The sequence below is a fragment of the Pleurodeles waltl genome, chromosome 12, assembly GCF_031143425.1.
Source record: "Pleurodeles waltl isolate 20211129_DDA chromosome 12, aPleWal1.hap1.20221129, whole genome shotgun sequence".
Classification (NCBI taxonomy): Eukaryota; Metazoa; Chordata; class Amphibia; order Caudata; family Salamandridae; genus Pleurodeles; species Pleurodeles waltl.
Window position 1 is genome coordinate 647,967,204 of NC_090451.1, and position 25,905 is coordinate 647,993,108.

The window sequence follows — 25,905 nt, forward strand, 5'->3', positions numbered from 1 at the left end:
TGAGGCATTCACAGCGTATCTCCATCGGGGTGAAGGGTTAGAGAAGAAAGGAGCACTTCCGGGATCGTGGTCGCTGTGCTGTACGCTAGAGGATGGCGGCCGGGCCTATTTCAGAGCGAAATCAGGGTGAGCGCCGGTCATTAGAGATGAAGTGAAGCGCGTCGTGAGGGTTGCAACAGAATAAGCTCTGAAGAATTTCTTAGCCCGAACGCCGCGGAGAGCGAGCAGCTGCGATATTTGTTAGAACTCCTCGCATTGCCTCCTGTATAGTGAACGTAGATTTTAGAGACGATTGTAGAGACGTTCTAATTTAAAATAGTCAACTTGGTTGAATGTTACTTTATGCGTAACTTTTCAGAAGGCTAGTTTTGTTAAAAAAATAATATATATATATCAAGATGGTGACTAAATGCCAGCACAGTACTGCTTATTTTGTCCACGTATCTCCGGGAGTAGTAGCGGGTGCTAAACTGGAAATTTTCATACACGTTGAGGCGCCGAGAAGACAGAGTTAACACAGTCCCTGACTTAGTTTAGGTTTTTATTTGATAGGTTACGAGCGTTAACTATCAGTACTTGGCCGGAAATTTTAGTTGAAGGGTCCGCTTATCGTGGGTGGTGGAGTCGGAGGCAGCTGGAAGCACACCTCTCTGACCAGGACGCTTCCCAACAGCCAGAACCCGTGTTCTTATATCTCCACCCGTGTGCACTGCTTTGAATGTTTTTCTCACCCAACCCCATTTCTTTGCCTTGCCTAGCCCAGTTAGCTTTGCGGACAAGTAGATAGGTACGTGCAACCGTTTTCAAGGGGAAGACGGCAAACTCTACGCCAGTGATTTCCAAACTTTTTAATGCCGTGCCCCCCCAAGGAGAAAACAAAATCATTGGGGCCCCCACTCAGAATTTTCCACAATTTATATTATGTTGTGTTTAAATATGTCTAGTGTTTATGGTAATAGGCAAGGCACACCTTTATTTTACATACCCTCAACATTTTGAAGAACTGCAACTGAGAAAAAATATATAAGCTTTAATGTGGTGAAAAAAGGGCAGTGAATTAGACACTGCACAGTTACACATTTAGATTGAAGTAAATATTGAGATTTATACATTAATTGGATGGAACATCGGTTTTGAAGAACTGCACCAGGGAAATTTACTGAATTTTGAATATGGTGAAGAAGGAAAAGTTTACTCAGCACTTAACAATTCCACTTTTGTAAATATATATTTTTTTCTGCTTTTTTCTCCACACGTGTGAAATTTTAATTTTGATAAAAAATGACTCAATAGACCTTGTACGAAGATGGGGTGGGGAGGAGTATTTCTTGAGTTATTTTGATCCTATATACTCAGAAGAAAAGATGGCTCCAGAACAGAACACAACGTATTTTGTTACACTCATTAGGTCCTCAAGGGCTAACATTTTTAAATCAAACGACAAAAACGGTTATGGGTGGAGGAGATAGTAATGCTTTTAACATTGCATTGGCAAACGTAGTCATTTTTTGCCAATTTTTTGTATTGGTATTGCAAGGTACACATTTTTCCCAAGGAAACAACTTAAGAATTAAACCATTGATGATTACGTAAAGTTGTCTAGTGATTGTGCATTTTGTGGTCTGTTAAAAAATTTAATTAGAGACCATATAGTTATGCATACCCATAATCATGCCATTCAAGAAAGATTATGGATGGTGGTGCACGTTTGGATGAAGTACTTGCTGTTGTACGCAAAGCAGAAACATCTAGTGAGTGTGCTAATGAATTAAAAATGGAGGAGAGAAATTTAGGAAAAGAACCAGTGGTAATTGCAAAGATTGAAACCAAGCGAAAAGAAGTAGGTAGCACTACCATCACACCTGTAACACATACAAATACCTTGGTATGTGTTACAGGTGTGATAGCACTGAGCACCTGGCATTTGCTAAATCATGTCCTGCTAAGAAGGTGAAAGGCAGTATGTGTGGTATTGTAGGACAGTACACCAAAATATGTAGAAAAATAACTAAATCTGTGAAATGTGTCAGTGCGTAAGAAAAAGAATGATTATTCTGATGAAGATAATAGTTCTGAAGATATTCCAGATCTAAAAACTACACATTTAAAATATTATGGATGGATGTTTTGTGGTACAGAACAAACCTGAGCGCTGGGTGAAAATTGGTGGTGTGAGAAAAAAACATTTTTGTAGACCCTGGTTCACCTTACACAAATTGTTCCCAGCCGATGGTCCGGAGACCCCTGGAAGGGGATCCGTGACTGGTTAAAAAAAAAAAATATTAACAGATTAGGTCCTTACCTTTCAGTAATGACTCACTGGAGGGTCCCCAGATTTGCATAATTATTCAGTGGGGGACCATGAGTTCCAGTAATGACAAAGTGGGGGTCCACAGAAGTCAAAAGGTTGGGAACCACTGCCTCACACTATTATAAATGAAGATGAGTGGAAGAAGCAGTTTGAGAGCTGTTTTGCTTTTACTAATTACCGAGTTGAAAACAATCTTTTGAATGTACTTCTTAGTTTTAAAGAATACATTTATTATTACTTCACCACAAGGTTCCTGAGAGAGGAGGTTGGAGGCACACGTTTAAAAGTAGTCAGAGCAATGAAAGGAAAATATATCAGTGATTCTCAATTGCTATGTACACAGCAAATATGTGATTATATTATAGCATAACTTCAAAGCAAAGAATAAAAGTCAAAATTCATCACCGTAGTAGGGCCCACCAAATGCTTCATCCTTCTCATGCCAGCAAGAAGAACGACCCCTGCTCAACTGCGAGAAAGAGATTTTCCACCCCCATGGGACACGTCAGGCAGCTGGTGCCCGCTCCTGACTGAAGTCTCGGAATTCCACACTACTGAACAGAGTCATCTTTTTTATATCTTTGAATAATTACGAGAGAACTTTCTAGAAAGCCCTCCTCCTTAGAGAAGAATTATAAAAAAAAAAGTGCTGGTTACTGTAGGTCAGAGTTGGAAGAAACAAGCGACAAAAGTTGGCTAGGCTTTCAAGGCTCTCTCTCTCTCAAGGCTGACTAAAGAAAATCACAGAATATGCGCTCCCTTGTCATGCTTGGGTTCAGTCAGAACAAAATACAAAAAACACAGCTTGGGTTACCGTGTGGAAAAACACAGCCCATTTTGCAATGTCTGTCCGTTGGGTAAAAGCACAAAACTCTGTGCTACAATTTCTGCAGGTTCTGGAGGGTCATTTGGGTGTTCAACCCATACCTTAGCACTGAGGTTTTTATCTGCTGCACTACAGCTTCCCACTCCTTGCACTGTCAGAAGGGCTGGGGCAGACTCCTTCCTTACTAAACCTCTATTCACTGCACTTTTGACAAGTTGGGCAATTCTGTCTCCAGTCTGTATGAATACATCAGATTCCCTTCTAGTCATCAGAATACCTTGGATTTTTCCTTGGTAATCTGCATCAATCACCCCCTAAAACCTGAATACCTTTGAGGGCCAATCCAGATCTGGGAGCAATCAATCCAAAATGCTCTGGGGAAACCTGTACTCCAACACTTGTTTCACACACAGCTATGTAAGCTTCTAAAGCATGTAAGTCAAGACCTGCAGCTTCGGGTGTGGCTCTGTAAGGGGCTAACGCTCTGTGTTTTATTTCCCAGTATGTGATGGTATTGGTGGCCTCATATGGTTGTATTTGCAAAGCTGGAGTTAACATTCGCATCAAAGGTGTTTCAGCCTTTGTTAATGGTCTATTGTTCAGAATCTAGAGGGCTTCATTTAAATGCTCTCTCCAGTTTTTCAAAGTTCCATCAGATAGTTTTTGCAATTGAGTTTTCAGTAAACCATTCATTCTCTCAATTAGCCCTGAGGCCTGTGGACAATAAGGAATATGATATATCCACTCAAAATTGTGCTGAGAACAGTAATCTTGTACCAGTTTGCCTTTGAAGTGTGATCCATTGTCACTCCTGGATCTGGAGTGGTACTCCATAATATAACATTAACAAATCCAGAGTTCTGATAGTATTGTGCTGAGTAGCACATTTGCAAGGGACAGCAATCAAGTATCCAGATTAAGTGTCCCCTACAGTGCAGGCGTATTGACACCCGCAACTAATTGGTAGTGGTCCAATGTAATCAGTTTGCCAAATCTGTCCTGGTAACTTTCCTCTCCCCAACTGAGCTTTAACTGTTTGTGGGACAGATTTCTGTTGTGTGTGCTGACAAATAGGACATTGCAAAATTACAGTTGTTATCAAGTGTAGAGGAATGTGCATTTCTCTAATTTCTGCCCACCTGTAAATGGCTTTTTCTCCCAGATGTCCACATTTCTGGTGCGCCCACTTAGCCATCCCCACCAAGTCAGAATTCTGGGTTGACACTTCTGTCTCTGAACTTTTCTCTTTAACATCTGCAAGGGAATTGAACCAGCGTTCTAATGAGTCAATGGAACAATGGACATCTATGACTATGCTCTGTTTTAACATTTCCCAAATTTCCTCCCACAACTCTCTGCCCCTCAACTCCTTTGAATTAGTTAACCAGTTATGTGCAAGCCATGTGGAAAACTAAACAGCTAATCCATTAACAGTTAACCAAGAATTGGTGTAAAAATGACACGTCTCAAGCAGCTCTTGCTTTAAAGTCTGACACACATTGTACAACTCTGCATATTGGTTACTTTTTCCTTCTCCTGTGGTAGACAACCACTTTTTAGTAACTGGATTGTATAACACTGCTTTCCATTCTCTTTTAGTAATCACTTATATAAATAAATTATTAGTCAAACAAACACGCTTTCTATCCTCGGGACAAGAATTCAAATGGTGCATTCAATTTTACTAGTGACTCTTTTGCCTGTGGTACCTTCTGCACTCTCTCCTCATCCTGTAAAGGGACTTGTGACACATGGTCATGTAGGGCTGTAGTGCCTGTAGGTCCTACTTGAGCCCTGTTTTGTACGTACCAGATCTAAAGTATGATACTAGCCTCTTGTGCCGGTCCTATACTGTGAGATTTAGGTGAACTCATCACCCACTGCATGATTGGTAGTTCAGGTTTCGGAATTACATTATCATTTAATGGCATTTGCTCAGTATTCACTATAGCCCAATAACAAGTCAAAAACTGTTTTTTAAAAGGAGTACAGCACTCCACAAAGTCAGATAGTTTTTTAATCCAAAGCCTCAGGGGCACCCTTGTCCTCCCCTGTTTCTGCCACATACTCAAGTTTACATCAGTATTTCCCTCTTGCACTGCATCCAAATCTAAAGTCTGTTGAATTATTTCATTTGCCAAATCAAAAGCAATCAGCTGCTTCTCACTCCATTCAAACTGATGTTTTTTCCTAGTTACTTTGTACCAAAGTGTTAAGATTTTACTCAGATGAGGGCTATACTGTTTCCAAAAATCAAACAAACTCATGAAACTCGGTGTCTCTTGCTTAGTGCAAATAGTAAGGAAGTCTAAAATCTTTTGTTTTACCTGTGACAACATCTGTCTATTTTCTGGATTCCACTGAATTCCCAGAAACTGCACATTTTGCGACAGTACCTCTGCCTAGTCTGAATTTATGTTACACATTGTACTTTGCAAAAGTGGCCTGAATATAACATTGTCAACTTCGTGCTCAGTGTAATCTTTCAAAGAATGCACTTCAACTCCTGCCAAAAACTGTGGGCTGCTCTGCGCACGGAGATCTAAGCTATGCTCATGAGACTCACACTGGACCCCACCTTTTTAACCTCTTCATTACTGGAATGTGAAAAGCCAGATTCTCCTGCAACAACTTTGTAGATTTCATTTTTATCTTGCAATAATCTGTTCTGGCTAATTTTCTCACGTAAATTCTTATTTTCATGTTCTAACTGCTTACATCTCTCATGTATTTTTCTGTAAGCAGACAAAAGTATCCAAACCCTTCTGTCAAGAACAAAAGGAACATCATTTCTTTCCAAAAGCACATTTTCTAAATATGAAAACACTTTTGTTTTATCCAAGCACTCATCCTAAGACTTAGAAAGTCCTGATAAACAAGAAAACATGTTTCTCACAGCATCATAAGGCAGTTTAACTTCACATGCATTTGCAAACATGGACTGCCATGCTTCCTTAAATTCTCTAAAAAAACAATTACACTTCTAAATCGGGCACTTCCAATTCCTTTCCCAGACTGCCGACTCAACAAAATGTTTTGCTTTCACTAATGACCAAGCTGAAAACAATCTCTGAAAGGCACTTCTTAGTTTAAAGAAGACATTTATTATTACATCACCACGGGGTTCCTGAGAGAGGAGAATAGTAGGTTGGAGGCACACCTTCAAAAGTAGTCACAGCAATGAAAGGAAAATATATCAAAGTGATTCTCAATTGCAATGTACACAGCAAATATATGTGATTATATTATAGCATAACTTCAAAGCAAAGAATAAAAGTCAAAATTTATCACGGTAGTAGGACCCACCTAATGCTTCATCCTTCTCATGCCAGCAAGAAGAACAACTCCTGTTCAACTGCGAGAAAGAGATTTTCCACCCCCACGGGACACATCAGGCAGATGGCGCCTGCTCCTGACTGAAGTCTCAGAATTCCATGCTACTGAACAGTCATCTTTTTTATATCTTTGAATAATTACGATATAACTTTCTACATAGCCCTCCGCCTTAGAGGAGAATTATAAAAAAAATGCTGGCTACTGTAGGTCAGAGTTGGAAGAAACAAGTGTCAAAAGTTGGCCAGGCTTTCAAGGCCGACTAAAGAAAAACACAAAATATGCGCCCCCTTATCATGCTTGGGTTCGGTGAGAACAAAATACAAACAACACAGCTTGGTTTACCGTGTGGAAAAACACAGCTCATCTGCAATGTCTAACGTCACGATAAAGTCAAATAGGCATCTAAACTGAATACAACATGTCTAATGCCACATTAAAGCCAATAGGCAGCTAAACCAAATACAAAATGTAATGTGCTACTGGTGAATATTGAACAACTAATATGCACAGCGGTGAAACACAAAGTCAGTGGTCAAACCTAATTATTTTCATAACAAGAGCAAAGTAGGTAATAAGTTATTCACACCTGATATTGACCCAGAGGGATACAGGGAGATAACATTGATGTAATTGGGTGTCATACATTTCAGTTTGAGTTCAAGAATAGATGTGCGAATGGGCTATTGTATGTGTCTGAAAAAGGACCCTCCATTCTGGGATGGGAATACCAGAAAAATGTACATATTAGTCTCGACCCAAATAGCAGTGAACAAATTTTGATAATGGATGAGGGTGAAAAGATGGAAAAAGAAATGTTGGAGAACTTTTCTTCTGTATTCAATAGAAAAATTGGCAAACTACGAGATTATGAGCATAAAATTAGGCTGTACCAAAAATACACAAAGTAAGAAATGTGCCAGTTTCTTTAAGAGATGAGGTATCTAAAGAATTAGAAAAACAAATGGATACTGACATTATAAAACCTATAGAAGCTTCCGAATGGGCTTCACCTTTATTAGTGACACGTAAGAGCAATAGGAAATTGAGATTATATATGGACTTGCGTCAATTAAGCAATAATACAATTGTGGATCAATTCCCACTTCCAAAGATAAATGAAATGTCATTGTTGAAAGGTGCAAATTGATTTGTCTGCACCATACCATCAGATGCCATTAGTGAAGATAGTAAAGAATACACTGCATTTATTGCGACTCGAGGTTGTTAGCAGTTCAAAAGGATGCCATTTGGCCTAGCATCAACCGTAGCTGTATTTCAACGCCTAATGCATCAATTATTTGGTAAAGTTAAAGCTACAAAATTATGTCAGGACAATGTCCTTATCTTTGGAAAAACCAACGCAGAACATGAAAAAACATTGGAAGAAGTTATGGGTTTTTTACAATCAAATGGATTAACTGTTAAATATTCCAAATCTAATTTTGCTGAGAATAAGGTAATTTACCTTGGACATGTGATTTGTAGTGAAGGTATAACATCTAAACCATCTCTTATAGATGCTGTCCATAAAGCATTGTCCCTAACTAGTAAAGAGGAAGTCTGATCATTCATGGGATAAATTGAATTTTGCTTGAAATGGATTCCTAATTTAGCAGCGAGAACTTGCAATATTAAGAAGTTACTGAAAATCAAGAGCAAGTTTGAATGGTCTCATGAATGTGATGCTGAGTTTTCTAGTATCAAAGAGTGTATTGCTAATATAGCTTCACTGAAAAGTTTTGATCCTGAGGCATGGTGTGTAATAACTACTGATGCTAGTTGTAAAGGGTTCGGGGCAGTTCTAACTCAAGTGGATAAAAATGGGAGGGGAAAACATAATAGCCTATGCTTCGCGATCATTGTCACCAACAGAAGAGAGATATTCTGTAACTGAAAAAAAAACCTTGACCTGTGTGGGCTGTGGATCATTTTAGAGTTTGTGTGGGGATCACATTTCACCTTGCGGTGTGATCATAAACCTTTGGTGAAAGTTCTCACAACTGAAGACACCACAAATACATCCTCTAGAATAGCTAGATTATCTATTAGATTGCAACACTACAATTATAAGGTTGAAATAATACTAGATAAAGAAAATGTCAATGCAGATTTTCTATCCAAAATGCCTAAACAGATTGGTGTGAAAATGAATTATGGAATGTGGAACAGATTGCATTTGTAAATGACCAAGGTGAAATGTGTATAAAAAAAAAAAATGAGACATGGGATGAAGAATATTAAAAAGATGAATAATTACCTAAAGTTAGGAATTATCTTAGTAATGGTTGACCTAATAAAATAGAATTAAGGAACAAGATCAGACCTTTTTGGGAAATAAGGTGTGACTTGAGTATTGAAGATGAAAACACATGGAGAGGAGAGAGGGTAATTCCTTTAAGGGAATTAAGGAAATCAGTTATGAAATTGTGTCATGAAGAACTTTTTGGAATTATCAGAACGAAACAGGCTTTAAAAACGTAATTTTGGTTGCCAGGCATGGGCATAGAAATTGAGAGATATGTACCTGATTGTAAGGTTTGTAATGAATCAGACAAATTGTTAGTAACTCTGAGACCACCTATGGGTAAGAGTCATGCACCTAAGTCACCATGGGAATGTATAGCAATTTATACTATGGGACCTATAGGAAGGGATAGTAAGTATATCATAGTACTTACTGACATGTTTTTAAGATGGCCTATTCTTAAAGTAGTGGATAGAGCAGATACTGACTCTGTGCTGCAGTTTCTTGACCAAGTATTTTTGTTAGGGGGCATTCTGGCAAATATACTTAGTGATAATGGTGTGCAATTCATGTCTATGAACTGGTAGTTGCTTGTACCATGTAGAGATGCCATTCTAAAGATTTGGTAATAGATAATGATCTGAATAATATGTGGAGGTAATCATCTGTCAGATTTCATCATGTAAGGAAAGCGCCTACAGAAGAGATGTAGGAAGGCCGGTTTCATTGTATGTTTTCTCTATATTTTCAAATAATAATAATTTCATAAGATTATTCCCTATTAGCTTTTAGTATAGTCATTTGTTATCATGAAACTCAGTAGTGCAGTGGATCTTATGCCTCTGCCTTAGAGCAATCAAAAAGAATTCTACGATGGGCTCGGTTTTATGTGCCTGTTCGTACACAGTCAAGTGCCTGAGTTTACAGCACAGAGTAATTACTGAGTACTATAAAGTTAATGCACTGCCATCATGCATTCTGTTCGTCTGAGTGCTAGAATTGATACATTTCTTTGAATACTTGTAAAGAATGTGCAGTATCTGCCGGTCATGATCCCTCAGAACTAGCTAGCGTCCATGGTGTGGTAATTGCAACATTTACCTGCATAAACCTTGTTAATGCATCTGGGTGCGAATAAGCCTTCACAGGGGATGAGCCTACAGAATGAAATGAGTGATTGCCAGTACCTAGCCATTAGCTACATGGCAGGCCACTGGAAGTGCATCAAGAGATAACAGAAAAAGAGTGAGTGGCGTACAGTTGCCAGGAACAAACAATGGTTAGTCTTACTCACCATGAGACTGATGTAAGAGGTGATAAAGATTTAATTTATGGAAAGCCGTGGATGGAATGATTGATTTTTGTGAAAATCTGCTGGTTGATTTAAAGAATGTTAAGACTTTGATTCCATCTTTGTTGGCAGCCTATTCCAGGTGCTAAACAGTAGTTTGCCTGTTGTTATTAGGGAATGTATTACATTCACTATATCTCTAATAACGTAATAGTGTTACCTTATCCAGAAGCGTGGTGACCAAGGGCCTTCAGCTGGCTAAGTTTGACGGATTGAGGGAAGCTTTGTTCAGCATTAGGGTGACTGTTATATTTGCACTTTGGAGTACACGTCCATTGATTATTGACTGAATTAGTAATAAAGCATGCTTTATGTTTCTATAGTTACTACAGTCTGTGGTTGTTCACTCAACTCGAGCAATACTTTTATCAGAAAGCTGGAACAATATTGTGAGATTAAAAGGTGGCATTTAGGTTAGCTGAACCTTATTGTAAAATATCCTGAAAATGCAGGTTGAAGATGTATGAAGCATAACATTTCATTCCAGTTGGGGATGAATTTTTTAGGAGGAAAAATATATTGTAATAATGCCTCGTACAGTGGCATTCCCAACCTGTGGTCCGGGGACTGCTGGGGTCCACGACTGCTTACATTATTAAATAATATTAACAGATTTGATCTCCAGCTTTTAGTAATGACTCAGTGGGGGTGGGGGGTGGGGAGAGTCCCCGGTTTCCAATAATGATTCACTGGGGGGGGTCCCCAGGTTCCAGTAATGATAAAGTGGGGGTCCACAGAAGTCAAAAGGTTGGGGACCACTGGCCTAGTGTTTACGGAGAGAGGGTAAAGGTTGGAATCTGAGCTTTTATAACATTGCGGACAGTTGTTGTGTATGCAAGTGAGGATTATTAGTGTGAACAAAAATCGTACACATAAGAGTCTTTGGGAGCAACGAGATGTGGAACAGTGTAGTGTTACACATTAGATCACCAGCATGCAAGGAGACTGAATAGTCTCCTTAGTGCAAACCATACTTCAAGAGAGATGACCTGTCATGCTGTTGAGTCCTATGACTATCCGGGACAGTTCACCCACTCTAGATTGGAAAAGACATTGACGGGGAACAATAAAGAAGATAAAGTAGCCTAGGTGTTAAAATCTCCGATTGGAAACGGTTGACAAGATGATGAGGAAGCTTGATAATCCTTTTAGTTGTACTTGGTTGAACGCCAGACTGTATAATGTACTCTCCTGATATTGCATCTTCTAGACACACGTCATCTGCTGGAGGCCCCTTGCTTACTACCTTCTTTCATCCAGAAGTGGTTGAATGACTGCTATGCTGTCAGCTGCTTGACCTGTTGAGTTTGGCAAAGCACTTAATTTCCCTGTGCATCATATCCTTTATCTGTCAAAACGACATGCTTAGAAATAAGGTGATAAAGTGAAACTTTACATTTAGAATTGGTGCTATACTTTACAAGATAAGCAAAATGCCACTTCACATTACCAGGCATTCATGAAATCTTCTGAATAATTATGTCTCATGCCCGAAGCATAAGTCTTTTATACCAAACAGTTCAAATGTCTGTTGTCGAGGTCACCCAATGTTGTGTTCATTCTATTTCCAGATGCTACTGTGTACGTTGGTGGCCTCGATGAGAAAGTGAGTGAACCTCTTTTATGGGAGCTGTTTCTTCAAGCTGGACCGGTGGTCAACACACACATGCCCAAGGACAGGGTTACAGGCCAACATCAAGGTGATCTTTTAGGGGATGGAGTTAGGAAGTCATGTTTTAACAATGCATATTTATGTTGCACATAAGTATATTTTAATCATTGTTGATTTGCATTGTGTTAATTGGGATATGAAGTGAATAGGAATATTTCCAGCATCCTCAGTGTTATATCAATATCTGCTGTATGCTGAGCTTCTTCCCTTTTCGATGCCTAGTGAATGTGAAGATGATTTTGTTTTCTTTTGTTCCTCTTACATACAAATGGGGTCACATACTTTGACACGAGGTGCAATGGTAGCTAATAGTCTAAGGAAGATGGTAAGGTCTTTAAATGGAAGGTTGTAGGCCTGAGAAGAAATTGCATCCATGTGTAACTTTTGACAGTGTTGTAGGGATTAATTTCCAAAAACACATGAACCTCTTCCAAGAACTTCTCTTCACCCCCTTGTCTTCTTCCCCACCCACCAACATAGCCACCTGTCGCCTTTGGCTGTGTTCGCACAATACACATACACACTTAAATATAAACTTGGCTTGAGCAACTCACAAAACTTACAAAGATGGTCCTTTCATGTTTGGACGTAGCAAATGTTTTCTTATCAAGTATGCATCATTCTGTCTATAAGCTCTCTAATAGACTATCATGTGCCCCAAAGATTTGTTCAGTCTTTACCTTGTGCAATTTAGACTAAACATCAAATAACCAAGTCACGTAACTTCTGATCAAATAGCTGAGGAAAAAAATGGAAGTAAAAGCAAGAAGGGGCTAGGCAGGCTACAGTAGTTAGATTTTTCAGATCACTCCAGCTCGTCAAATTGGCACATTTTCTTGGATAAGCTTATTGTATTCAGTGTCTAGGCCGTGAAGACTAAAAATGCAATTGGCTCTACCAGTTAGACCTTTATGATGTGGTCTAGCTAACATTCGTTTTTTGCATTCAAATGAATCAAGAGCTTGCTGATGCTTTGTTGCTTGAATGTGGGTAGTATTTCTATATGTGGTTATATTTATTTTTTATAACAATTTATGCTGTCCTATGGGTACCTCAAATTGCTTAGTGGGTGGGGTAATTGGAAATGCGGGAAAAAGGACAACATAGATGGAGGCTTGAACAAATCTCATTGCTTAAGTGGTATTCTTTCTAGCACGTTCAATTCTAACAAGTGTACAAAGAGATATTTGGATAGGGTTGTTACAGTGGGATGGGGTGGATTTTATGGTGGCCTAGTGGGACTTGTGGTGAAGTGACGACATGCTTGTCTTAACGGATGTACAATTACGTTTTTTTTAATTGCTTGCCTTAAGCTCAGACCCATGACAACCGTGACAAGCAGATGGTAACTAACAGCTATCATTGCTTACCAGCAGCGGAAACAAACAATTATGTCCTGCAGTTTTACATGAAATAAGTTAACATGAATGTTAATAATTATTTTAGTGAATGTTAAAAATATATGATTTTATTGACATCAGATGGCTAGATTAGCCTGCCATATGTCAAGCCTGTGTTTTGCCTGTTTTGAAGGTATGAGTGCAGGCATAAGATTTAAGTGGTCAATCGCCCGGGGTCTTTTGTACCATTGTAACAATAATACCATCAGGAGGGTACTATGACGACATTGACTTGTCCCTCCCGTAAAACAGGTTCTCTCTGGGACGGATACCAGCATGGTTTCCAATAGACTGCTATGTACATTTTATTACTTTTTATTGTTCTTAGATGAGATTGTAACTCATTCTGTGCTATTTTGGAAAAAGCTAATCTAGATGATTTTGTTATGTTACTCCCGATTCATAGGTTATGGATTTGTGGAATTCCTTAGTGAAGAAGATGCAGACTATGCTATTAAAATTATGAACATGATAAAACTATATGGCAAACCAATTCGGGTAAACAAGGCCTCAGCGCACAACAAGAATTTGGACGTTGGGGCCAACATCTTCATTGGCAACCTGGATCCTGAAATAGATGAGAAGCTGTTATATGACACATTCAGCGCCTTTGGTGTCATTCTGCAGACCCCCAAAATCATGAGGGACCCGGACACTGGCAATTCCAAGGGCTACGCCTTCATTAACTTTGCAAGTTTTGATGCCTCTGATGCTGCCATTGAGGCTATGAATGGACAGTACCTCTGCAATCGTCCCATCACAGTGTCCTACGCCTTCAAGAAGGATTCCAAGGGAGAGCGGCATGGCTCTGCTGCAGAGCGACTGCTGGCAGCACAGAATCCCCTGTCACAGGCTGACCGTCCTCATCAGCTGTTTGCAGATGCCCCTCCTCCTCCCTCTGTGCCAACACCCATTGTTACATCCTTGGGACAGGGTACAGTCACTCCAGTGGGTAAGCAGATCATTTATAGTTGAATGTTAAATGATGTTGTCTCTTTGTCTGATCAGTTATGTTATTTGAATGCCTGCATGCTTGGCTTTCATCCCATTTCGCTTTCACGGTACCTCCTTGTTTTTGCTTCACTATAGACCGAGATGAAACACTCATCCACTGACAAATATCTCTAGAATGCAACTCTTAGTCTAAGAAATAAATTTATTAAACCACTCTGCAAGGTTCGTAGAGGAAGATTAGCATGCTGAAAGCACACGTTTAAAAATGGTCACAGCAATGAAATAAAACATGTACAAATGATTCTCCACTGAAATATACAAAGCAAATGAGTGTGTGTATGTATGCATGTGTGTATATATATGTCACAATGCAAAGCAGATAACAAGAATTAAAAATGCGTAACCATGAGACATGGGTAAATCTACGTAATCTCCTTCCTTATCGGCATCAGACCGCCAGATCCTAGAATCGATCGCGGAGAGGGAGCAATTATCCTCACGGGAAGGATACACCTCAGCGTCCTGAGCATGTCTGTGATCTGAGTCACTCCCTGGTCCATCTGGTCTCGGCCTCTTATATTCTTTAAACAAACCAGAGAGGAGAATTCTAGAAACCCTCGCCCACTCTAAGTTTATTATAAAAAAATGCTGGCTACTTCAGGTCAGTTCTGAAAAGAACGCATTGGGACTGGCAAAGATCCCAAGATGCCCCATCTCAGAACAAAACCATTCCCTGCCCTACCATAAACATCATCCTAGTACATTTTTATCAGCCTAAGCCCTTGGTGACAAAGAACATGCAGAATAAAAACATGAGCAAAAAGCACATTGTGTAACATGGGCATGGAAAAATACTTGCAGCTTTTATCATGGTGGTGGCTAATGCTAAAATAAAGTCAATAGGCAAAAATTAAGTTGGTGGTCCATAGTGTGACGGTGTGCTGCTAGGCTAAGTGCAACATGGAGTCAGTGGTCAAAACACAAATGTCATTACACTCCTTTGCTTTCTTATTGGAGAGTAAGGCACAATTTGCCTGTACGCTACACTTAATCTGCAGTGAAGCACGGTCTTCGCATGTTCATTTTTTGTAAGAGGCATTCACATGTAAACAAATGTTGAAATGGATTTGTGTAAGTAAGCAGAAGTAGAATGTGACATGTTTGAAAAGTGAGTAGAAAGATGTTACTTAGCATCTAATTTCTCAAATTATTCTTCCAAAAAGGCTAAAACAATTGTGTCTTTCCACTCTGTTGGTGTATACTCCACTCCTTAGGTTTGACAAATGAATTACTTACAAATGAGTAACAATGTGTATGTAGTTGGATGTAGTTTGTTCAGTGGTTAAGCAAAGCCACTAAGCCAGCATGGTTGTTGGGGCCAGTTTGTAGTACAACAGACTGGACATGGGATCAGCTGCACTTGGCTGTCCCCTTCGTCCCTGCCTGAATGCTGGTATGCTTGTGACCCATTTACCTGATTGCTCATACACACCTAGCTGAGCCTCCTGCTTGATTGCCCACAAGGTTAAGTACCTCTGAGCCAAGGGTGGCACAAGGCCTGTTTATTCAATAACACTGAGTCTGCCCACTTCCATAGCAATTAGTGGGACCACGGCTATGCCTGTGGTCCCTCTCTGGTCAAAAGGCACTCAGTTCACTGAATCAAAGTATGTGCTCTGCTGCAGTGACATTTGGTTATAAGAGTTGAGTGGTGGAATAAATACTCATTTAATCCTTACAGTGAAAGAAATGTAATGAACATTATAACTGCTATTGTTTTTAATTGAAACTTCTGTGCAGTTTCTTTAGAGTTTATTTTTACATACTTTCGATTTGACTCCTTCCACTTGATTGTTGTATGTAGTATCCATCTTTCATATGGATTTTTATTTTGTAACAGCCAGAGCCAACCCCACATGATGAGATAATGTTAGAAAATCTCTTGACTTGTCTCTTTTTGTTCTTCTTCCATGCAGGTATTCCGACCCTTGGAACCTTCCCGCCGCCTGTGCCGCCCCCTGGTGCAATGCCCCCTGGCCTGCCTCCAGCACTTCCACCAATGCCTTTGCCGCAGGCTTCCACTGCACCTGGCCCAGTGACCACAGTCGCTCCTGTACAGACTCATCCTCAAGTCCCACATCATTTCCAGCCAGGAGGGATCCCACCGCCTGGTACGTTGCTATATCATATTTTGTAGTGTTGTATTAGACAAAATGGCAGGTTATTGTGTTTATAACATTCTGTACATTGTGGTGCACCCACAAAACAAACAGTTTGATGGTAAAGATAGTTACTAAAAACAATCCCAGTGTGTTTGTTGGATGTATACGACTTTGAGTTCACTTAGAGCATCTGAGTGAAACTTTAATACATGAGTCTCAGCACATGGTGTCCGTAGTTGAGGAAAATGTGATGGATGGAATATTGCTTAGTCATGCATTTATTGTTAGCAGCTTGCTTTTGCATATTGCTGTACTAATCAAAATAAAAAACACCAGGCAGAGGGAGTCGGTTCTTCAAATTTAAACAAAAAGCACTGAGTATTCACTGTGATGAGGAGAGGTCTTGTGAAGAATATGGTAAGAAAGAAAAAGATCTAGGAACCATGGCTGAAATGGGTGGGCGCCACAGGCTGGAGAGGTGCCCGAGGTTGACGGATACATTAGGAGGGAGAAATTAGTGATATTGGAAGGAGGGAATAAATAGTCCAGTAAGAAGAGGAGAAAGAGGTCCCTGGAGGTACGCTAACTGCGAATAGGATTGCTGTAGATGCAGTGAGAGGTTGGCTGGAGAAGTGCAGTGGAGGAAGGTGGTTATATGAAGGGTGCAGTGGAAGCAAGAGGATTGTAATTATGGGAGGAGTCAGGGGAAGAGTGTAGGATTGAGGGTGAAATTGCGAGGCAAAATAGGAGGTAGAGATGTCTGGTATGTAACGCTGTATCAGTAGGGATAATGATCATGAAGAGATGTAGCTGGAGAGAGAGATTTAATGGATAGAAGTGCCCCCAGAGGGATAATGGCAATTAGTGGCAAGGTGCAGTTGAGGGAAACGTTGGTAGTGATGCATAAAGGTTGAGTGGTAGGTAGGTGAATTTGCAAGAACAAATGCAGTAGGGTAGCAGCTAGGAGGTAAAGACGTCAGGGTTAAGTGGCACACTGGAGGGTAAAAAAGATCCAAAGAAGCATTGAAATTCAAGGAAATGGACCATGGAAGATTCAGTAGGTGTGAGATATCGCTTGGAGGGGCCAAGTAGGAGGCACACATATGGACTTCAAGCGTTACAGCAGTATGAAGGCAGGGAGTCGCACACATTGGTGAGAAGAAGAAATAGTAGGAAAACCGTCTGCTGCTCAATTTCACCACGTAACACGCTTATTTTTCTGCATCAGAGATTCCAAAGCTCAAACAATCATTCAGTAGGCATTGGTGAAGAAACTGGGACTGGTCAGTTCCTATAATTGGGAAAAACGATCTGCAATACATCCAATTCCAACTGACCTATCACTTCACAAGTAAGACTTTCCCAAAGTATTACTCTTCGTGGTATCATTATTCAAATGCTGAAACTGAGGAAGGTATCATGATAGAAGCTGCTTTTCACTTAGCCTCAATTCAATATGAATTGCAGACACATGGAGACATAGTCAAACATATCTAGATCCATTGTGTCTCCACCAAGACCTCTTTCAAGATTCCTCTTATATAGTGGTATAGGACAAAGCACATGATGGTTGTCCAACTATATACATTAGACTACAGATTATCAAGCAGTTGTCAATGACACTACACATAATCAACAACATAGGATAAGCATATTTATGTAATTTCTTTCTATATAATTGGCTTCAAATTACAGAATTGTAATCCTTTTTGGTTGGCAAAGCCACTTTACAACTGGAACTTGTCAATGTTCTTGGCTTTTGTTAGAAACTCTAAATCTGAAGTGGGTGTTCCAAAATAAGTGTGAGAGCCCAAAGGTTCTGCTTGCTGTTTTGGTTTGGAGTGATTCCTCTAAACAGGATATTTGAATGCTTAAAATGTATTTTTGCTGTCATACTAAAAAAAATCCAGTTGCTCCTTGTATGGGAAGAGCTGGAATTGCAGAAAGAGCATAAGGGCTAACTCAAAGAGCAGGATCCTCAGCATAGCTCCAGGCACCATAGACCGTCTGTGAAGTCCACCAATGTTGTCGGCTTCACCATTTATCTCTATGGGAAAGGAAATTTCACCAGCGGATTCTCCTCCAGATTTAGCACTTCATCCAGGAATCAGAGAATTTACGCTAAACCTCCCACTTTAAATAATGCCCCTAGTCTTCTGGACTGCAACAGAGCCAAATCGTTTGATTGAGGCATTATCCATTCTCCCATTGTCGTTACAGTCCAGAAATCTCAGAAAAACTTCTCTCCCTCATCACTTTGCTCCATCATTCACTCCCTCTGTACCTTTTGTCATCGTATTCCCCTTCTTCTGCTCCTCCCCACCATGCTACCATTCCAATTGGTAGTTACCGTCTCCATCTCCTTCCATTGTCTGCGTCTTCTCCCTTATTCTTTTCCCTTCAGTTGAGTACATGGAGTCATGTTGCACTGCCAAATGCCTAACACTTCGAGTGACACTTTCCTGAGAGTACATCTGAGCATTGACGGTATCTGGGGACCTCTCTGCTTGTGGGAGAGGTACTGATCTTCCATCACAGTTTTTCACCGTTTACCACTTACACCCATTTCTTACTGCATATTTCTAAAAATATTTCATCTGCTCATCTCACACACCATCTCCTTGTTTTTTCACTGCCTTTCACCATGTACTTTCTTGTATTTCCTGCCTTCACCACCCTGCCATCCACTCGCTCATCACCTGCAAACACACCATTATCCTTTCCTTTGCACTGTTGGTATTTCGACAGCTGGGTACCTCCTTCACACACTCATATAAAATGATAATTGCAAATGTCATGTGTGACTTTCGCCCAGTGTGTCATTTATGAAAACCGTGCCCTGCAACGTGTGCCTTGGACACTGTTATTGTCAACTCCAGGCCACTTACTTGTAACCTAAACTTACCCAGGGATAGTAAGCATTGTGGAAGTTACACATTTGATTAAAAAAAAACAAAAAAAACAATAAAACATGAAATGTAAAATGGAATAGGATACATGGCTGACATGGATTAGCTTAAGGGTTTACAATCATAATTGAAAATTGGGGGTGGGCTACGCTGAGTCCATGCTGCAGTCTGGAAGCACTGGCTGAGTTTCCAGCAGTGTCAGTGACCTTCTCAACCGGTTTCGCCCGACCCAGAGTGCGGGCTGGACTGGGCTCAGAGTTGATTTTTTTTCCTTTCAGCTGCAGTCACCTCCATTTTGGGCCCAGCTCTCACTGCTTCGGTGCATTACAATATCAGTCAGAGACTTCTGCCTCGCTTTACACATTCTGCGCTGTGATGAAAGTGCCTCGAGCAATGAAGAGCTCAGCACTTGTTTTGTTATGGTTGTTGAAAAACTTTATTGTTGGAGTTGCCAGACCCTCCTACATGACCTTTGGAATTTTAAAATGTGCTGGCTATTTTTCAGGTATGCCACCAATGCAAGTTCAGCATCATCGCCCTCCGGGGATGCAGCAACATCACCCAGCGCCACCGGGTTCAGCAGCACAGGTGCCGCCTCGCCCTCCTCATGGAATGCCACATCCTGGACCCCCTCCGATGGGCATGCCTCCCAGAGGCCCGCACTTTGGCACTCCAATGGGTGAGTACTCCTTCTTCGTCTTTTCACGCATCAGGAAATGAGAGTTGTGACCAGAAAGAAAGTAGCGAATGCCTGTGGGGAAACGCCTTCACCGATGCTGACCAGGATTCTGCTGTGTGCATAAACTTCACTGCATAAAACTGCACTCAGTTTACTGAAAGCATCAATCCTTATGCAGCATTACAGTTAAGAGTACTGGTTTTTATCACTGAACAGACCACATACTCTGTGAGTGGTTTTGTTCACGGAGATGACAGCTTTGACTTACAGCAATGATGGCAACATAGTCTGAGGGGGAGATACCGATAGACAATCCTGCACTGATGTTCAGTGTAGTATTAGCTTTGGGCTATGGTTATTGTAGTAATAGTGAGTTTCTGCCTTGGTTTGAATAGGATGTAAAAGGGATAGTGAATTTTTAGCTTTGGTCTTGGGGTGTAACTTAGAAGATTGGCGTTTCCCTATTTTGTCCTTGCCAGATTTGATAATGAGTTGCTTGAGAGTTCATGGGTTATTGCTTTGGTGTGATCTTTGTATGACAAAGCTAGTGATTTTCTGTGTCTTTTGTGTGTGGAGAAGCTGGGACTTTACTTGGTTTTGATTTGTAAAGAATGCCTGTTTGTATTTAAAGCTGGCTGGAGTTCCTGTGGATATTATATTTCTTTGCGTGTGTTTGATTTTGATCTGCTTGTGACAGAAACAATAGGTTTATGTCATAATTTTGTTTCGTGATAGAAATAAACGGCCATTACCTCAGGTTTATTGTAACGCAGATAGTTTCTGATATACTTTGGTCTGTGTTTGCTATAAAGTTGAGCGAGTCTGTGCTTCCATTTAAGATTAGAGACCCACTTCTACATTACCTTAGTTTGTTTTTTGTTGCAGATTTTGGGTCTCTGCTAGGGCAAAATCTGTGTTTAACCTTTATATGATTGGAGTCTTATCTCTGTGTAGAATTGTTCTGGAGTTATAATAACAGTTCCTGCTTGAATTCAGTTGAAAGGGTAGGGCCGTTGTATTGTAGAGCCTGGTGGTGTGTTTTGCTGTGCCATTGCAAGCTTGCTGTACAGACTTTCTTGCCTAAAGACAGCTTCTGGGTATCTGTCATTGAAGCCCTATACAATATCCACACTTAGCACAGGCTTTGGGATAGCCCATTGCTTACCATTAGTTGGCTTTTTTGTCAGTGTTGGTTCATTGCTTGTTCAGTTGCTTATCTTGCTTCTCCTGTGTTTTGCCCTTTCTGTGGAGCACAGTTTCTTTAACATACTTTTGACTGGATGACTTGTATCTTTTCATTGCTTCCATTGATGGAATTACTTTTTAGGTCTCGGGTCTAGATGGCCCGCCTGCGCTATCTTGAACCGAGACATGCAGTATCTACACTGTGGGCTTCATCCTGCCCATAGCCTTCCCATTTGATGGCACCATCGTCGCTCCATTTTGCAGCATCCCCATTCGTCAAGCGCATGCATATGTCTTGCCTTTTCCTCTGTTTAGCCCTCCCTGAGAGCACAGACCAACTACTGTTTACTTACACAGCAGCCATTTTTTAGCCATTGTTTCAGGACTACTTTTTTAATTTTGCTTTCAGTGGGTGACAGGTTGCGCCACACATTAGGAGCACTATTGTTCCTGTTGCTCATTTATTTTGGTTTCAATGGGTGACCATTCCTGCCACACATCAGACGCGCTATTGTTGCTGTCACTTGGATTATTTCATGTGGTTGCTTTCTTGTCAGTGTAGGCTTGGATGTTTAACATTGACGTTTGTGTTTCATGAGCTACGCCATTGATTCTGCTTTCTATTTGTGCCCTTGTGCTCATTTTTCTGCTTGTTTCTTGCCCTCTGTTTATGCTTTTTTGCTCTATTCTTGCCCTCCGTTTCTGCCCTCTCTGCCCATTTCTTGCCCTCTGTGTGCCTCTGCCTGTTTTCTGTGTGTTTCATGCCCTATGGGCCTTTCTGCTTGTTTCTTGCCCTCAGTTTGTGTCTTTCTGCTCGTTTCTCTCACTCTGTTTGTGCCTTTCTGCTGGGTTCTTTCCCTCTGTGCCACACTGCCTGTTTTCTGCTCGTTTCTTGGCCTCTGTTTGTGCCTCTCTGGTAGTTTCTTGCCCCAGTTCGTGCCCCTCTGCTCATTTTTTGCACTTTGTGTTTCCCCATTTCTTGCCCTCTGTGCCTCTCACCGTTTATTGCCCTGTTGGTGCCTATCTGCTAATTTTCTGCTTGTTTCTTGCTCTGTTTGTGCCTTTCTGCTCGTTTCTTGTCCTCTGTTTGTGCCTCTCTGCCCATTTTCTGCTCATTTCTTGTCCCCTGTTTTAACTTTTCTCCTTATTTCCTGCCCTCTGTGTCCGTTTTCTTCTCATTTCATGCCCTCTGTTTGTGCCTTTCTGCCCGTTTTCTGCTCGTTTCTTGCCCTTGTGTGCCGCCTTTTTTTCACACCCCTACCCGCCCCTCCTGTTCACCACCCCATTGCAAAAGGCATTAGGTTGCCCATTTCCGAGACCTATTGACTTTGTCAATGCTTGTTTCTTTTTCTTTCCGTACTCCATGTGAGTCTGTTTTCCTGGGCTCTAATCTTTTGCTGCTTCCTCTTCCTATCCCCCAAGCAGGTTGTGTTACTGCATCATATTCCGCCCCTTCGTTTCCAAGCTTGTCCTTCACTTTCCCCCCAATCCTCAAAGCTTGTGGCTTTTGTTATTTCTTTTTCATCCCCTGGCAAACTCGGACCAGCTTCAGCAAAGACACTGGTACAGCCAAAAGTTGTGGTAACACCATTGAAAGACGAGGCCTACTTGCTTTTCCAGTTGCTTGTTTTGTTCTATTTTTTCAATCTGTTTGTAGCCCAGTCTATAGTTTTCTGTTCAGTTGTATTTGTTTTTTATTGTATAAACAAGTTCCTCAAAAAATTAAATTGTCTTTTAATTGTTTGTTCTAGGACACCCTGGTATGCCGCCACATGGAATGCGTGGCCCACCCCCGCTAATGCCACCACATGCCTTCAATGGACCACCAAGGCCACCACCATATGGTTACCGGGGAGGACCCATCCCCCCTCCGCGACCAGTGCAGCGACCGCTAGTCCCAATGAGGGGACCCATGCCGCAGTGAAAAGTTGTAGAATACTGATGGACAGAGCTTACTGTTGGCTTGGTGTATTTATACTTCCAAGAAGCACCTGGGCATTGACATTCCCAGGGAAAAGAAGACCTGCTTGTAGTCTGGGTCCAAAAGATCGAACTGTCAGTTTCTTTCCAATTGTAGGACTGGTGTTTTTTGTCATGTTTACTTTAGGACAGCTCACATCATTTTTAATAGGATCCTCCGTGTAAATACAGACCTTAGCCACATCAATAAAACCGGGACGTTTTTCAAAAAAATATTTTGTCCTTTCATTTTTTCCTTCCGATACTAAATAAATAACTTTCGTCTTAAACCGCAAAACTAAGGTAATATTTAACTTTTTCATTCCTTCCCTAGTTAAAAGGGAATACAAAAGTCAACTACGTCTGTAAAGACACATGTAGTATCTATTTTGTCACATTTTACTAGAAGCGCTTTGGATTTGGGCAGACTCGAGGACTTTAATGGGTACTAGGAAACTATTATTGATGGAGACGACGTGTATTGTGAGAAAACAAGATTATCGATGGGTACAGGTATCCTCACATGCTATGAAAGACATTACTGGTAAGTGTGCACTGATACGCCAGTTTATTGTACTGAAGGATACTGGCATCGAGGGATAAACAACTCTGCGAACAAACAACAATGTGCTGGTCTAAGGACTGTGGAGGCATTAAAGTTATAGGTCGGAGAAGCCATAGCTCTGATGAGCACTGGGGATACTTTCCCACTTGACCCTTTTTGTACTGTGGAAATGGCACTGGTGAGCATGTGGCTTTGGAAATGATGCTGAAATGAGTACCCAGGAATTATGGCAACAAGGGGCCCTTAACCGTGATGGGAACTTGGCACTGACAACCACCAGAATTGTGAAACATGGTTTCTATAGAATCTAGACCCAAAGAGATAGGAAGTGCTGGGTTTGCAACAAAAAAAAAAGGGAGGTAGGAACTATTGAGCTTATAGTCACTAGACGCCAGCGCTTGGGCACTGGGGAACCTAGCATTAATTGGCTGTAGCAGCACTTGCACTGATGTGGGTACTGGAGCCAATGGTACTCTAGGAGTTTGGGAGCTTCTGGCAGCACCGACTTTGATGGCACTCTTTGAGGTATGTCACTAATGAGCACACTGCTGCAGATTGGGCATATATATGCTTTGGTAGATACAGGAGTCCCAGGCAGAGGTGGCTATGGACCTTGGCACCAGTGGGCACAGAGGTCTGTGGCATTAGTGCGCCTGTAAACCGCTCACAAGAGTTCCGTGTAAATTATAGGCTGTGCAGTCTCTATGATGAAAACGTGGTACCCAGGAACTGATGCCACAAGTGTCCCTGCACTCATGGGCACCAGAGTCCCGATGTTGTTAGTTAAAGAAACCAGACATTTATGGGTACATGGGACCATGGCGGCATGTGAACTGGAGGTTTTCTTGGTTTTTCTTTGCACTTGATACCATACGCTGAGGAATTTGACACAGTTGTTCCCAGTGGAACAACGGCACTGATGGGTCCTGGTGATCCTGGCACAATGTGTAGTTGGGACCTTGGCCCTGATCACCAGTGATCCCTGTGAATGAGGATTCTGACATTGGTAGGATTCTGGAACTTAGGATCCAGTATCTTGGTTGATTTTTGGAGGACAAGAAAAAGTCCTTGAAGTCTTAGGAGCTGGTGGCCTATGCATAGTAATGTATTAGCGGCTCACTTTCAAGACAAGATTAACAAGATATACTCCGGTTTTCCTCCATCTCCCTCTCAGAATAATCTCATGGGGCAGGAGATGAATTCTCCTACGGGTATGACCCAGTTAACCAATTTTTCCCCCCTCATAGGTACTCTGATTGGGAATTTTGTTGCTAATATCAAATCCGATTCTCCCTTGGACCCGGCCCCTCCTTCTATTCTTTTGAAGGCAGCAGATATTGTTGTTGGTCCTTTGACAGAAATACTTAATAATTCCTTGTCCGCTGGTATTCTTCCCAGTTCCCTCAAACATGCAATCATAAAGCCTCTCTTAAAAAATCCTAAGCTGGATCTTGGTCTTGGATAATTATCAACCCATTGCCCTTCTTCCTATATTGGCAAAAATTCTGGAGAAGCACGTGAACCTGCAATTGACCAGGCACCTTTAGAGCTACGATCATTTACATCCTTCTCAAATGGGTTTCAGAACCCATCACAGTACAGAATCGGCACTCCTTACTGTAACTGAATCTGCTCGGCAACTTCTAGATCAAGGTGGTCATGCTGCTATTATCCTCCTTGATCTTAGTGCAGCATTTGACACTGTCGATCAAACTCTTCTCCTTGATAGACTTTCCAAGATAGGGTTAGGAGGTCCAGCTCTTGCCTGGCTCTCCTCCTTCCTCACGGGAAGATCCTTTCAAGTTTTGGATCGCTCTTTTTTGTCTGACGTCAGGACTCTATCTTGTGGAGTCCCGCAGGGTTCATCTTTAAGCCCCACCTTGTTTAACATCTATCTGTCATCCTTGGCCACAGTAGTCGCTCCTTATAACCTCTCTATGGTCACTTATGCTGATGACACGCAATTGGTGGTTTCCCTCTCTAGTAGTAGGGACTCCCCCTCTGCCAACCTGGCTGACTGCATGAAAGATATTGGGGACTGGATGACCCTGTCGAAACTGAAATTTAATGACAGCAAATCAGAGGTAATGATTATAGGTAATGGTGCCCCTATCGCCCCTCTGGCTATGTACTCTGAGGCTTTTAACAGCCTGCCTCCTCCAATAACACTAGTAAAAAGCCTCGGCTTTCTGCTTGACCCACGCTTAACTATGGAGCCACAAGCTAAAAGAATCTCCTCGATCTGCTTCGGCTTAATTAGAAGTGTCAGGAAGATTCTTGGACTTCTGCCATTCGCTGCCAGAAGTATTCTTGTACAAGCCCTAGTTCTCTCCCGCCTGGACTACGGGAAC

General features: G+C 41.3%; 1 protein-coding gene across 1 annotated transcript; it reads left to right on the forward strand.

Annotated features, from left to right (window-relative positions):
* On the forward strand, positions 1-23,223 carry SF3B4 (splicing factor 3b subunit 4). The gene is made up of 6 exons (XM_069218232.1): positions 1-126; positions 11,641-11,769; positions 13,548-14,093; positions 16,072-16,266; positions 19,672-19,845; positions 22,782-23,223. The coding sequence occupies exons 1-6, from the start codon at positions 93-95 to the stop codon at positions 22,952-22,954; spliced, it is 1,251 nt and encodes a 416-aa protein (XP_069074333.1). The 5' UTR covers positions 1-92; the 3' UTR covers positions 22,955-23,223.
* Positions 23,224-25,905: the final 2,682 nt, after the last annotated feature.